The sequence below is a fragment of the Bicyclus anynana genome, chromosome 15 (genome assembly GCF_947172395.1).
Source record: "Bicyclus anynana chromosome 15, ilBicAnyn1.1, whole genome shotgun sequence".
NCBI classification, from domain to species: Eukaryota; Metazoa; Arthropoda; class Insecta; order Lepidoptera; family Nymphalidae; genus Bicyclus; species Bicyclus anynana.
This window is the reverse complement of record NC_069097.1, coordinates 9,533,063-9,549,769: the sequence shown is the minus strand read 5'-3', so window position 1 is coordinate 9,549,769 and position 16,707 is coordinate 9,533,063. Positions and strand designations below refer to the sequence as shown.

Below are 16,707 nucleotides of genomic sequence, written 5' to 3'. Positions count from 1 at the left end.
AAGCTATAATGTCAGACGAACTAACATCCCAGAGCGATACCTCTTCGGAGGACAGTGAGCCCATGAACAATGAAATCATACCGGTACTATCCACCAATGGTTCACCGAGATCGGCTGGGTGTGTTAAACTGTCTCTGGATGACCATATTAGAGCATTTTTAAAGAAAGAGAATTTGGACCGACAGTTTGAATGTCTAAACTGTAGCAGCGAACTTATGGACAAAGTGGTTTCAAATTATCTTATTGTTAAGCAGATTATGAGTAATATGCATTGGCGAGATAAGTTATTGTGTAAACAAGTATGCACAACATGGCACTCTGCAGTGCAGGCTTTGAGGAGGGAGCAGTTGGCACCTATGGACTTCTCTATGGACTCCCTATTGTCATCTAGCATTTGGGCGACGTCTAGTGATCTTGTAAATGAGCCGTTGGTAGTTATGACGTTTGTCAACGGTGCTGGGTTAAGCATGATAAGATTGTGTCAATCAATTTATCCCCCACCTTGCTCTGTGCCATGTTTTGATGTTCATAACTGTAAGTGTTGTTTTATTTATCAAATTTAGTTATAGCGCACTTAAATAAAATCAGCTATTATTTGTATGTTTCTTTTCATGGTGATGAATATTGCTCTCAGATATAAAGAAACCAAAGTTTAGAAAATCCATTAGTACAAAATCTATGCATGTAATTAATAATTATGATTTTGGACTCAGCCTTTTCGGCCAATACAGTGCCATCCATAGCTTGGCAACTTCATTCGTAACCCTCCCGATGGTCTGCACGGGTTGGGGATGCACCTCACTTCCCCTCATGCACGATTTCACACCTGCGCAGTATTTCCCCCCCTCGGCTGCTTAACATGGGAGTGTCATCAACAAACTTGCCAGACTATAGTATTGTACTGTTGAGACAATATTATTCAAAATGCATCATATAAATGTAGATATTAGTAGAATAATTGCTTTTTTTGTCTGTTTCAGTGCTTGATGCAATACAAAAATACACATGTGCACCTAAAGAATGTGTAAATATTATACGATCGGACTACATCTCATACATGCCAGTACCAACCTCAGTGACCTACAAACTGATCATCGATCACCTGAGTACCAAACCTTACTTGGTGGGCCTGTCCATACCAGTCATACCAGATGTTAAGTTTCATACTATCAACATAAGATCTAAAACAAATATACAACAAGATTTTTATGAAGTTGTCCAAAATATATCAGAGGATAGAATTTTTAAAGGTATATTTGTTTATGTAACTGACAGGTACCTTCTACACTCTGGACAAGACATCTTTTTCTTGAACCGTTTTAAAGAAGTGTAAGTATTTTTTATAACTGTAGAGTTTTCTTTATATTTACTCATATATAATGTTTTCCCAGACCTTTTATTACGTGTCTTCCTGTTATTATGAATCTCCCAATTCATGAAGTTGTAAAGATATTGTGTATAATCACAAAAAAATTTATTCTCAGCCCAGAGTTGGGAAGTTAATGAATTTAACATCATAGCCCGTTTAAACATGTATGTGAATATGTAGATGATTGATGATGATATTTTGGTCTTTATTATCAACTTATTAAAATAAAAAATCTCCATATTATATGATATCCACCAGTAAGCACCGGATGACATTTGTATTTTGTATCATACTGTGTAGATGACCTTTTGTGAATTGATTTTTATTATCATTTTAATAAGAAAAATTTTATATTTAAATAAGGTTGATAATAAGACCAAAATAGGAAATAAGCCAGCTGATGTCATTACTATGGTCAGTTAGCATTAATTAAAAATTATTTTTCAGGCAACCAGACATACCATATGCCTTAGGAGGCTGTATAATAGAGGACACATTATTCAAACACAGTGATCTTGAAGGAGTGGTCAAACGGGTTGACAAACACCGGGACTTCATCAGTGGCAATTTGGTCTCTATCAGCATGTTCACTATACCTAAGAACCCACAGAGCAATGAGTGTAACTTCAATATGTATTCTGTTGTCCTTGAATCATCAGTGTGGTCAAAAGTGAAGATACAGCAAACTATTAATGATGTAAGTAATAGAAAGATGAGAATAGGCTATTTGACACTTTTTTTTAAATGGTCTTAAATTGTTCATAATCAAATTGGCCGCTTTAAAGTGGTTTGATCATATACTTGTATGTTTTTGCTAAATCGAGAAGTGTGTCAGGCCTGAAAGAGATTGTGATATTTCAGGGTACTGTTGTTGGTTGATATTTGTCTATTTCCCTTCACGAGATATGTCGTTGGGCGCATTTTAGGACTGGAGTGTATTTAAAAATCTGATATAAATTCTACATTTTTCAAGTTGGCATAGTTCTGTCAGTAGGCTTCCACCGTGGTTAGTTGACTATGACACTGCCATTTCTGTCAAGTGCATTAGTATTAATGATAGTTTAGCCAGGAGTTTTTGAGACAACATATTTACTCGTAATATACAGGGTGATTCGGTCTTTAGTGCGGATATTTTTTTTCGTGGTTCTGTATCAATAATAGAATATAAATCTACAAACAGTTCGATACATTTTATGTAATTTTTTTTTTAATTTATGTCTCTAAAATAACAAAATAATGTACATATTATTACTAAACAAGATATATTCAGCTTAAAAGTGATCTGGTGACGTCCTTTAGGTATCAAACGAAAATAAAATAAACGCACAATAGGGTGACCCTAAAATTCTGTTCAAAAGTAAATAACTTTAGCTAACGATAATTTTGTTATTTTTGAGTTAAAAAAAAAAAGAAAAAATACGTGATCATTAAATTTTGTTTATGTACAAAATATAAAAATATCCGCACTAAAAAAAATTTCTTCCTGTATTTTCAACATAAATATGATATAAAACACTTTCATCCATTAAACAGATGGGTGAAGGTCGTTTCTAATACAAATCTTATGTGTAAATGAACCATACTTCTGGTACCCTGGCCTAACTCTCATTATGAGAGGAGACTCGTGCTCAACAGTGAGCCGAATATAGGTTGATAATGATGATGATGACTTCTAGTAGGTACAACTAAGTAAACTGTATTTTTACTAAACATAAAAATATGTAACCTAAGTTAAATGTCAACCTTCAATATTCAACATTACATATTTTCTTTTCATTGATTGCAGTTTTCCAAGAGAGTGCCACAGTTTGAATACAGTGTAGTAGTCAAACTGTCATGCGTGGGTCGGGACAAGAAACACAAATGGGAGCAAGATTGCTTCCGTGCCGTGTTCCCGAATACGAGACTCGTCGGTTGCTATGGAAACGGAGAGTTAGGCGTTGACCACCCACCGAAACCCGACGCGTCACCATATCCACAAGTGAAAAAACCTTGTCCAGCACCAAACCCTCGACATGGCTTAGTCTATTCGTACTCTACTGTTTTTGTTTACATGGGGTGGGGGAAGATATTGTCCAATGGACCACCTTAAACTAGAGAATCATAGATATAATATTGAAAAGAACCAATTTTTGTTGTGTGTTATTTCATGTGTGTATGTATTTTCAGTTTTAACACGAAATAAATGTTGTTTATATCATTTTGCTGCTCTCCAAAAATGTACAAACAGCAAACAAAATAAAATAAAACACTGAAATCGTCAAAAGAATACCAATATAGTCAAGTATGTGTGTTTACACGCACTATACAAAGTGCTTATTTGCAATACTATTTTTATATTCACTCTTGTTGTCACTTTCGTGGAATCATTTAGCTCTCTTACTCTCTGCATTTATATTTTCTCTCGTCTAGTGTTTGTGTCCACAATTAATCGCTGCTGAAGTGCATATTCATAGTAGGTATACGCGTAGACATCATTTGTGTTAGTAATATCCTATTAGACCTGCAGTTTTAACTATTAACTAGCGATGGAATAAAACTGTACAGTTAAAATTGCGCAGTGAAAACTGAAGGTCTGTACCGCCATTTAGTAGTTTTTTCAGTAGCTAACTAAGAAGTTAGCTACTGAGATAACGAACTAAAGAGAGTGATTCACTGCTTCTAATTCAGTGGTTTTTGCTCCCAGAGTCGAGTCATTTTAAAAGACCTAACTAAATCTTTCTTTAGAAAGCAGATCGTTCGTCAGTTTATATACTGCCGATAATGGAATGGGGGCAAAAATATTTTTATTTACAATTTTTGTATAAATTTTTATATAATAAAAATAGCAAAAACTTCTGAATTCAAAATATATTATATAATTCCTAATATACTTTATTGGTGCAATACATTGTAAATATTGAGAGCCTTGCAGATTTAAAATACGAGACGTTAAAGTCCGGCCGATTGCGGTTCTGCCAAGTCGTGCGAATGGGACAAACATTTTCAATTACAATTACCTCGTGTTTTTGTCTATCTATATATTTCTCTCACTCTCTCTCATCAATCAATCATCTCATGTTAAATCGCCCATTCGACCGATCAGAAACGCAATCTCTGAGCGGCCGGACTTTACTTAGCTTACAGTTACAGTGCGTCATGTCAGACGCTTGAAAGTCCGCTTGTCGGTTAGCGGCGCATGTTAAAATCGCTTGAAACATCGTGTAGTTTCGTAACCGTGATATGGAATTTACTTCCAAATGAAAACTATTGTAAATACCAAAGAAATGTCTTTTGCTTAGTTTTGAAAACTGCATATTACTTTTAATTTCACAACATTCGACGTCCGTTTTTCCTTTGTCATAAATAATTCTAAGAGTAACATATTGCATTGGAATCCAGGTACAATATTTATTGATGTTACACTTAAGTGAACTATAAGTTTATAGATTTAAGTCATTATTATAGGTAGATATACTTATTCTTAATAAAAAGTTTTTTATATGGGTAGATTTAAGTTAGGTTAAGTTGCATATAGCCGAAATTGAACAAAATTGATAATTATTTTGCAAGTGTAGATTATAATTAGCTTTGTAAAACTTTTTTATCATACATATAATTGTAGAGATGTGCGAATTTATTGGATCTGAGGTGTAGTAGAAATTAAGTTTAGTATAGTATCAACCAGCGGACGCCCGCGACATCATCCGCGTGAAAGTCGATGTAAACTTTCAACTACCCTTACCCTACCCCTACCCTACCCTACCCTACCCTACTCTATCCCTAACCTACCCATTAAGGCTGCACTCGCGACGGAAGCTTAACGATGGAGTAACTTCTCCCGTTTTCCCAATATTTCCTTTCATTGCTCTGCTCCTATTGATCGTAGTGATGAAAAGTATACTACAACCTGCCCAGGAGTATGAAGAACAATTGTAAGTTTCATTAAATCCGTCTAGTAGTTTTTGTTTCTTTATCGAACATACATACAGACAGACAAAAAATTTACTGATTGCATTTTTGGCATCAGTATCGATCACTAAACCCCCTGATAGTTATTTTGGAAATATATTTCATGTACAGAATTGACCTCACTACAGATTTATTATAAGTATAGATATACTGTAGGTACTGTTGCATCAAATGCAACCCCTGCACAATCAACTGATTTTGTACGGACCGTGACATACATAATACTTCAATGTATTGCATTGTTTTAGTTTATACATATGTCATTTCATTAATTATAACCAAAAACTGTTATGGAAGTATTTTTTTCTACTCCCATTTCGTAATGTACTCAATATAAAACCTTAAACCTTAACAAAAGCTATTCACCTACGCTAGTGTAGTGTTTGCCTATCGTCCCAAAGCGTCCCTTAAGCCGCTTCAAACTCTGCAAAATCGATTCCTGCGGCAAATCACGGGCGCACCGTGGTTTGTACGTAATAACGACCTCCATACTACATGAAACAGCTCTCTCGAAACTATTTCGACAGAGCTGCCATCCATCCCAAGCAACTAGTGGTTGAGGCCTGTAATTACACTCCCAACTTAATGCTAACTTACTTTTACTCAACAGGAAAAAAAAGCTATTAATTCCTACAGGTCGTTTGGTAATGCTCATTACCACACGGGTAAACCGTCCTACAATGATTTATTTTTATTTTTAAAAAGTTCCATGGCCTTGGTTACAAAAATTCTAGCTTCCCTAGAAGAGACGAAATCTAGGAAACCACGCCTATACAAAGTCAAAGTTTGCATATCTATACTTATTACCTAGTTAGGTGTCAGTCACTATAAACCATAATCGGCTCACTGCTGAGCTCGATCTTCTCTCAGAATGAGAGGGGCTAGGCCGATAGTCCACCACGCTGGCCCGATGTGGATTGGCAGACTTCACATACGCAGAAAAATTATCTGGTATGCAGGTTTTCACACGATGAACGAATCTTTCCTTCACCATTTGAGACACGTGATATTTAAGTCTTTAAAATGCACACAACTGAAAAGTTGGAGGTGTATACCCCGAACCAGATTCGAACTTACACCCTCCGGAATCAGAGGCAGAGGTAATATCCACTGGGCTATCACGAGTTAGTGCAATTTTCCAAGTCTTGAACTTGTTTTTGGATCACATACTAACGTGTGTATGGAATAGCGTGCACATTATGACATTCAATGCATTCATGGTCGAGATAGATAAAGTTTTTAAGTCCAAGAGCCCAGATGAGAATATAAAGTTGATCTTTATAGTCGCATCTAATACTTGACTAAATTGTTTCATTACGGGCCTACTAAATAGTGGCTGGAAAAATCTAAAAATTTTTTGTCTGTCAGTTAGTAATAAATACCAATTCGTTATAATTCCTGAGTGATTGACTTTCCACCATTCCACTTGAACTGTCGTGACGATTCGGTCATTCCTTGGGGGATCATACCTACCTATATAGAGAAAGCACAGAGCGCTAACATTCCAGTTGGTTTCACAGCTGTCTTGGAATGTAGCTAGGTATCCTTAGCAAATAGCGAAACTGGCATATTTATTTTTCTTTTTGTAGGCTCTTTAATGGATCCTCAGCGGGAGGTTTGGGCGTGCGCAGAAGCATCGCCTGATGAGATCCGAAGGCAGTAGCAGATTAGATGGGCGGAACGACTTTCTAAGGGCGTCTTCTCTGAGACTCGAGCCTCGGCTTAGAGGGCCGTGCGAAACTGACACCCTCGCTGGCTTGCCATCAGTGCGGCGCTTCATACGCATTATGGGGAAGGGGGCAAGACGGGGACATTCACGTTTTAAGCGCTCTAAAACTTTATAGAAAGTGTGCGTTTCTTCTAAAGTAATTCTAAATAATAATACTTAGAATTACTTTTGTAATCAATTTATAAAAATAAGGAATACGCACAGAAAAAATTACCCGCCAGAGCGGCTATGAAGTGTGACCCCGTCTTGCCAGCGATCACCACACTCTAATCGAATGTTTGTTCGCCGTCCATTGTAGGTGGGAGCGTCTCATTGCTGAGCCTAGTAGTTAAGTTGTTGGGCTCTTTGCCTATGTGGTATGTGTATCTTATCGACATCATGACTTCATGAGAAAATTTCTTGCATGACTGTAATTGCCGTTTGAAATGTTCATCTCCCTAATAATTAATTAGGTATATTCATTCGTTGCTTGGTATATGTAGTACGATGTTAATTAATGCTTTCATTCTAGTAATACTATTAATGTGAAAGTCTGTCTGGATGTTTATTACTCTATCACGCGAAAACGGCTGAACGGATTTGAATGATATTTAGCAGCACTATATTAGGTAGGCATATTATATCTAAACGTTTATTTTGTTGGTCCATCTACAAAGAAGGCTCATGCAGCGTGGGGCAGCGTGGTGGACTCCTCTCATTCTGAGAGGAGACTCGAGCTCAGCAACGAGCCGAATAAGGGTTGATAATGATGATGATGATGAATGACCGTTACCGTCGACTTGTTTTCTGCGACATGAGGTGAAGAAACACCAACATGGCAACTCGTGGACTAATAGGAAAATTTCTCGGGAGTAAGATTTTTTTTTGTATGTAAGTATCTTAAATCTTGATCTGCTTCTTGAACCCAGAACATCATAATTCGCAGCCGCACTTTCCAACCACAATACCAACGACGCTATTACTTAATAATTAATTCAGAAATATATTGCAGTACCTACTTACAAAAGTACTTAATTTTGTTCTTAACGTTAATTTAGTATTGTGAAATCAAAATTAAAAGCACTTTTGAGTCTTCAGGTAATGTTATTAGATAATGGTGATAATTAAAGTCGAAAACTTAAAATTTAAGTTTCAAGGGTTCCAAATGCGCCAAGGTCCGAGAAGAGTTTACACTAAACCACCAGCACTACACCAACCGTTCGGCCCCACAAACTCAGCCAGGGATTTTTTTATCACCATTTTACTAGCACTATAGCTTACGGCTAAAATCGCCGTACCTACGCGATAATTTATATACGCCAGTGAAACCTAGCCTAGATAGTAGCTAAATGAATATTATAATTGAAAATTTTGAAAAACCCCCAAAAGGTCATGACATTATTAATTACACACTCGATCAAGTCATCAATATTCTCTTTCAGTGCGCTTTCATTTGGGATCTTGAATATTTTTGCAGACATTCGGTCATACTTCCCCACTTTCAACCCCCAGAACTTTTAAACGGCTCAACCGATTTTATCAAACATATTTAAGAACACTCGCGCATAAGTCACCTTTCATACAAAAAGAACTTACCTAAATTGAAATCGCTTCATACGTTCAGGAACTATGGTGCCAGAGACGGACACGTCAAACATAAAACCCCCCTCTTTTTGCGTCGGAGGTTATTATTTCTTTTTAAATTTTTTTTTATTTACCAGTTAGCCCTTGACTACAATCACACCTGATGGTAAGTGATGATGCAGTTTAACATGGAAACGGGCTAACTTGTTAGGAAGAGGATGAAAATCCACACCCCTTTCGGTTTTTACACGGCATCGTACCGGAGCGCTAAATCGCTTGGCGGTACGTCTTTGCCGGTATGGTAACTAGCCACGGCCGAAGCCTCCCACCAGCCAGACCTAAAGTAATAAAAAAAATCTCAATCGAACCCAGGACATACGTTTTGTAAATCCACCGCGCATGCTACTGCGCCACGGAGGCCGTCAAAATAAATATACTTGATACTAAAACTATGAAAATAAGCTCAAAAAAGTTCCATCGCGTAACAATTTACGTAGCTAAGCGATATTTCCTGCATATTTCACGGATGATATCTACTCTCTCCAAATTGCGGAGCCATTCTCCGTAGTCCATCTCTCCGCAAGTTTGTGCGGCAGTGCTCGCTTGTACGTTCCGTCGATTGCACGCTTTTCTCGAGCTTTTCGCTTCAGTGGATCCGCTCGATCGAACGCACGCGGCAAATCGTCCGTTTACTATCGCGACAATTTTCATAGAAAAGTTATCATATCAGTTTGAATATTTTTTGTTACTGGTGAGGATTGTATTATACTAATATTTATCGAAACGAATGTATTTTTTTTATATATAAATAAATTTATACAAAAAAATAAATAAATATAGTTAGTGATTAATTAATAATTTAACGTGAGATAGGTACTTAGATATGTTGAATTTAATGTTTATTTTGAAGAAAATTGAGGTCTAAATTTTCAAACTATGTTTATAAATAGTCCAAAAATGTAGAATTACGTAGATGGTTTTAGTTCATATACAGGTAGATACATTTTTTTAAACATAATCGGATCATAATATACTTAGGGATTGAAATAATCACTTAATATATTTAAGTGATTTTATCCTTATTTGTTAACTAAAAGACATTTAAATTATACTTTTCTAAAGAACATTGAACGTTTCAAAGCTAAACCATGGTTTAAATTATTTATTTTAAGTAACTACATATTTTTATTTTTTTAATTTGTAAAAAATCCCGTTAATTCATCGCTGTGCCTGTTCCACTTGAAATAAGTTAATAAGTTTCGCAGATGAAGTTTCTGACAAAATACAATTTAAATTGACCCCGATACGATACTGATTAAAAATCATACAAAAAGTTTCATAAATATATATTCGTGATTTTCACACTTTTGTATAGATAGAGATTTCACACTCGTAGTATCGACTTGCAAGTATCGTCCGTTATCGTAGAAAGCTGCCGTTTCTTGGAATATAAATTAAAACTATATAGATATGTGTATCTTACCTCTACTACGAGTACGTAGGGCTAGGGCATGAAGCTTGACTAGCATTTTTTTCTAAACAAACATCAATATATTTTATTTATTTATTATTTTAAGATAAAGAAAAATACCTCCTTTATACCAACCTTTGTACATTTTCTGCATACGAAATCTTTTAAGTATCTACATTACAATCTGGGTGTTCCAAGTTATTATTGTCATAGTATCTATGATTGTTTTAAGGCCTCATTTTCTTTTCCTCTATATTGTATTACATATTTATTTATTGTTTGTATTTCTTTAATTATTTATAACTGTGTAAGGTTCGTTTATTTTCAAAGCTCTGGTTAGCACGGTTTGTGAAAGCCGTTTATATATTTTGTAGTTTGAGGTTAATCTCCTAATCTATTGACTCATTTTTCATATATTATGGTATAGTATTAGTTTAATTTAGTAATTAATTATAACTCAAGACACACATTAGGTATATATTCACATTACCTACAGTTAATCGATTAATCTCAAATCGAAATTTTATTATTTATCAAGTTATTATTTTTCAATTTTGTTGAACATTTTTTCTATAAAATTTTCATCATGAAAGTTCTCCAAATACCTGCTAACTTTAATTTGATAGGAAAAAGTTACGATATTTTATACTATAAATATCGTATATTCGATTGCTGCACGTTGGGGTTCCAAAGTGCTGGAATGGCGAGCCCGCACTAGAAAGCGCAGTGTTAGTCTACCCCCCACCAGGTGGACTGACGACATCAAGCGACTCGCAGGAATTGCGTTAAAGAAACTCTCGTCATCGATTTTAATTGTTTTGATTCGCGACACACAGTTTATTATGTAATAAATATTATTTTTATATCTATTATGTGTTAATTTCTCGTAATACTTAAATCCAAGGTTACCACTATTCTTGCAGCAGCGTTTGATGGACAGAAGAAGCGTAGCGTGCAATACCTACCTACCTATAGAGATACCAAAGGACAATTTAACTATTATAGTACGCAGTAGGTCATTTCTTGCAACTTTAATTATTTTCGTCACCCATTGTTCAAAATAAATTGCGCAAAAGGCTAGAAATATCGAATAACTAGGTATAGTGACTACTAAAACAACTATAGGCCTGTAAGGTCTACTATACGAATCGACGTACGGTATGTTCAAAATAGGGGCATGCACCTCCAACTTTTCAGTTTTGTGCATATTAAGAAATTAAATATCACGTGTTTCAAACGGTGAATGAAAACATCGCAAGGAAACCTGCATACCAGAGAATTTACCTTAATTCTCTGCGTGTGTGAAGTCTGCCAATCCGCATTGGGCCAGCGTGGTGGACTATTGGCCTAACCCTTCTCATTCTGAGAGGAGACTCGAGCTCAGCAGTGAGCCGAATATGGGTTGATAACGTGACGAGTTTGATTGTCTCTGAAACGGCTTAATCGATTTTGATGGTATTTTAGCTGAAAAAAAGAGGAGGTTATCGCGCAACATATTATACTTTTAAAGTTGTAATACAACCCGGATAGGTTCAGATTTCCACAAATCCCTAAAAAGAAAAATTTCATTTCAACTACGAAATTGCGAGCGTTTTCTTAAATTGTATTCTATGATATATGTATAACATTAAGTAATCTACCATTTTCTAACTGCTAAACTACAGTATCTGTCTCTTACACTATGATGAGTCGGGGACAGTTAGCTCGGTCCAGTCCCACGCCTCACCGGCTCGCCACGGCTCCATCTCCCGATAATTACCAGCTGTGGCCACCGCTGCCTCATAACTGTGCCTCATGCCTCATGCCTCATGTTATTAACATACGCTCATCATGTGTTCCGTTGCCTATGTTTTATGTACTAATGGTTCTATCTCTCTGGATTCTAATATCTAGTATGTATTTTTGTACACAGGTATTAGGTGTTTCTTGTACCAGATCCGGCATAAAAAATATATATTTATAATGCCGGAACAAAGATTATTTAGAAATAATGATTTTACGTAACAAAGTGACAACTTTTTAAAAGCTATCAAACAAGTTTTAGGAACTTGCATTTGATAGTCTCAAATGTCTATGAAAAATTCTAGGAAATAAACGTAATATTACAAAACAATCTTGGCATTTAAATACATTCAGTAAATTACATAAGTACCTACATTTTTAATTATATTATCCTAACTTATAGAAAGCCTCAGTATAGGGATATATGGTATGAATCAACATCGAGAGGTTGACAACATGGATTAAACGCACGTTGCACTTTAAGTTTCTGAATTTTTATGCTTAAAATCCCTTGCCAAGACCAAATTAACCTCATGCACAGCTTCGCCCTGATTTCTGGTTTCTTACGTCATAAAACGTAGATTTCCACCACGAAGTCGTTGTATCTAAAGTCAAAATTTAATTTGCAGTCCATCAGTTCCTCTATGCTGAATTCTGAGTCATAATAGATATCCATATAGATGTCCCTTACGCTACGTTCTTCTATCCCTCGGGTATCACTCCGGCAGAGATTTTGCGTTAGCACAAACCGTTGACTTTGCTGCGGTCCCATAAAGTATCCAGAAAATAGGCACACAATCAGAAAAACTTCCCAAGAATACTGCTCGTGTGGATATTACAATTTTTTTCTCAAGTATGGAAATGCGACTCGTTTACAACGTGGGAAATATTGTCTTCAGCCGGCTACAGAGCGGTCAAGGGTTTCAAATGAGAAGTCAATAATTATACTAGTTCTTGTGTAAGCGGTACTATGTAGTTTTTAACCGACCTCCAAAAAGGAGGAGGTTCTACGTTCGGCTGTATGTATGTTTTTTTTTTAATCCAAATACTTTCTCCGATACCGATGGACGTTGGGGTCCCAAAGTGCTGGAATGGCGACCCCGCACCGGAAAGCACAGTGTTGGTCGACCCCCCACTAGGTGGACCGAGGACATCAAGCGGATCGCAGGAAACCGCTGGATGCTGGCGGCTCGAGACCGTTATGCTTGGAAGAGGCTTGATGATGACCTTCTCTCATTGTGACTCAAAAGAATACCCTGACTACTCAAAACGAGCAGGAATTCTATACATTTTACTATTTTTATAATGCCTCCTATAGTTAAAAACTTGCCACTATACGCCACTTTAAAATACAAAAAAAAAAACAGAATGTTATCTTATTTGCTACAGTTCGTTTCATGTAAATGCGGGTGACAGTTCGTTCTACTCTTGAAAGTTTCCGCGATTCTCGATAATAGTAAGTATTATGAACGTCATACAGGCGCGACAGTCACGCTGTCTGTAAAACCACTTTAAGAGACGAGTCTTATATAGTACAAAGAAGATACCGTGCGTTCGGGAGATCTCGAAGCAACGGAACGACAACTGGGGAGGTTTAAATTGGTAAAAATTCAATCTGAGAATCCTCACAAAATCCGCTAACGACATGTCTATGTGTTTGTGTTCGATTTTCATATACGGTCATCGTATAAGGTTGTACACGACCAATTAGCTTAACCAGGAAGGTGCGTTTAGTTAATGTTAATTTCGCTAACGTTCCGGTATGTTTATTGCGCGAACATCGGTCGTGAAGGGATATTTAAGTATCCCACATTAGCGAGCGGCAATATAAAAACGTGCATATTTTACCTGACATCCACGCACGTTGCTATGTTACTCTTAACTAACGGTTCGTTTATTTTTAACCAACTTCAATAAAAGGACGTTTGGTATGTTTACCTATGTTTGTATTCTTGTGTATAAAGGGGTTTTTGCTCAAAAACGCGACAAAAAAAAAATAAAAAACTGGCCAAGTGCGCGTCGGGCCACGCGCACTTTAGGATTCTGTAGGTAAAACCACTGGTATGTCTCTCAATAAGTTCAAAGTTTTTATTAAACGTAAGCTTATAGAAAAGTCGTATTATAGTGTCAATGATTACGTAAACGACAAAATTGCTTGGAAATGAAATAAATGTATTACATGACAGACTACTTATATACCTATTGTTAAATGGTGATAAACTAAAAAAGGATAAACCTGGCTGAGTTTGTTTTGGGCTCTTCTCGAACCAAGGCGCGTTTGGAACCCTCGTAACTTTAATTTTAAGTTTTCGTTTTACACAAATCTATGAACGATTACTTAGTTTTCATTTAAATGTTGGCACTATTTTTGAATTACGGATACACTTCGATTCCATTTCTTGGTATCATGTAGATATAAACACACAACCTATTGACGTCCGTCATAACAATGAGATTCAGTGCAAACAAGAGTCGCATGCCCGACTAAGCTGCATTATCCGTAAAGAAACCGCACAGAGCAGGGAAAACTGGGCCTCCGTAGAAAACCAACCTAGAAAGTTTAATGATCCGATCCCGTTTTATCATTGTTGTAAACGTCGGTTTTGTATTTACGGTTATAGCATTAACTACTACGAGTAAATCGATAGGCCTTGCTTTATCTTTTGTTTATTTTATATATTTCACCACAATTTAGCGCTAGACTACTGTCTAATCTAATGTTTAGTGATGGTGCAGTTTACTCGTTATCGTTTATTCTATGCCCTGGGTTAATGCTGTGGTTAGTTAGGTAAGTAGCCACGTTCGAAGTCAGCTTACAAACAAATAAACAAACTCTTCAGCTTCATAATATTAGTATACGAATACTCACGAACTACTGGTCCGTTTTGAAAAAATATTTTAGTGTTAGATAGCCCATTTATCGAGGAAGGCTTTAGACTATATATTATCCCCGTATTCCTACTGGAACGGGATCCACGCGGGTAAAACCGTGCGGCGTCAGCTGGTTGATTATAAATTGCAACACTTTCAGTGGTATAAATCTGGGCCTATAGCCATGTGGCACGTCCATTCTCTTAGTACAATCGCAAACGCATCGAAAATTAAGAAATGTCTATACATTTCTTAATTTTCGATGCGTTTGCGATGATTCCCATGAATGACATTTGCTATCGACAGGTTACGTGATCAATTATTTATCTATCGAGTCTATCATTCCCATATTTTTTTTAGTTTTTGAAGAAGTTAGCGTTTGTAGAAAGATAATCGACATGCCTCATGGCTACAGACAAGATGCTTTTTTAAATTCGATACCTTCATGCGTTCTTTAGGATTTTAACGGACGGAGAAAAGTAAGGATTCAGTATTTTCTTTTTGAACAGAACCCTAAACAATAATGAAAATAAAATAAATCTGGATATAAATTGGATAAATTGGATAATTAATAAACAGTTACGACTGCGTTGCGCTAAATCGATGTGGGCTCAGTACTCATAAATTGATCTTTTTGTTATCACGGAACAACCTTTGGACGGTGCATTTTGCCTCGGCAATGTGATTGTCTTCTATGAATACAGGTGTTAGGTTGAGTTTCCTTTCGACAACGGCGATTCCCTGCGATTGTTCGCAGCCAAACATGATGCCTAATTAAGCCTAATATCTCCATAATTACTTTAGCGCGCCTCATTAGGTTTTATCTGATGTGGGAGGTCTTTGTCATTTTGCTGAAGGTACGTTTTCGGCCGCACGCGATTGTGTTTATGAATAGAGCGATGACAAGTGTCTATTAACTCTATGAAAATTATCTGTTACTGGCAGTGCCCTGCGGTTTCATCTGTAGTTCCCGCTTCAGTGGGTATGTCAGGAAAAAACGTGTTATTCCAGACTATGTAACTGGATGAAAGGAGTGTGGATTTTATCCTATTCCTAACAAGTTAGCTCGCTTCCACCTTAGATTGCATCATCACTTACCATCAGGTGAGATTGTAGTTATGGGCTAACCTGTAGAGAATAAAAAAATGTATATTTATCTGTGCATTTGATACATTGAGACTTAAAAAGTAAATGTCAATGTACTCCTGCTAATCAATTCACTAACTTTGACGTAGGTATTTAGTAGCTATTTAATATAATTAACATCAAAATAATAACAACCGCATTTTTCGTATTCCGTAAAGTTCCATTGTTAACAAAAATCACAATGTCAACTGGGCAATGTTATCTACCTACTCTATGATATCCATGGGTTGTCAGTAGGCACCGGGTGACATTTTTTAACTATAATTTAAATTTTGGTCAGTTAGTAATAAATAAATAGTGAATCGCGTGATTTAAAAATTACTAAAGGTAGCTTTCCGTTCTTAGCGACCGTGACCGCGACGCCCGACAGCAACCTGCGACCGCGCGACCCACTGCGTAGTATGAATTTATATGGGGCACTAAATAAAAGTGGTCGCGCGACGCGTTCTAGGACTTTTGTTTAGTGCTGTTAATTCTCTAGGTGTGTGAAGTCTGCCAATCCGCATTGGGCCAGCGTGGTGGACTATTAGCCTAACCCCTCGCTTTCTGAGAGAAGACTCGTGCTCAATTGTAAAGTGCGACAGGCTATCAACTACCTAGGTACCGTTTTGTAATAAACCTATAGGTACAAGTTATAAAGTTTGATCGGCTGTACACGAAGCATCATTAAAGAGCGAGCTTTCATTTAATCTTAGAACAGATTTAATTAAGTTTACTTTATCTTTTTATTGTACCTATATTATATACTTTTCTGAAAACTATGAATTTATATACCGAGAAGCCTAACCAAATTCTTAGTCAGAATTTTGCCGGCCTCCGTGGCGC

At 36.5% G+C, this 16,707-nt stretch overlaps 1 protein-coding gene across 1 annotated transcript; it reads left to right on the top strand.

Annotated features, from left to right (window-relative positions):
* Nucleotides 1-8: 8 nt before the first annotated feature.
* Nucleotides 9-5,611, top strand: LOC112043131 (uncharacterized). The gene is made up of 4 exons (XM_024078411.2): nt 9-534; nt 981-1,329; nt 1,817-2,066; nt 3,156-5,611. Exons 1-4 carry the CDS (start codon nt 9-11, stop codon nt 3,459-3,461), a joined length of 1,431 nt encoding a protein of 476 aa, XP_023934179.2. The 3' UTR covers nt 3,462-5,611.
* Nucleotides 5,612-16,707: the final 11,096 nt, after the last annotated feature.

Coding starts and splice junctions, on each gene's coding strand:
- LOC112043131 (XM_024078411.2), top strand. CDS start 9: ATGTCAGACGAACTAACATCCCAGAGCGATACCTCTTCGGAGGACAGT. Junction 535..980: donor ATGTTTTGATGTTCATAACT/GTAAGTGTTGTT, acceptor TGTCTGTTTCAG/TGCTTGATGCAATACAAAAA. Junction 1,330..1,816: donor TTGAACCGTTTTAAAGAAGT/GTAAGTATTTTT, acceptor ATTATTTTTCAG/GCAACCAGACATACCATATG.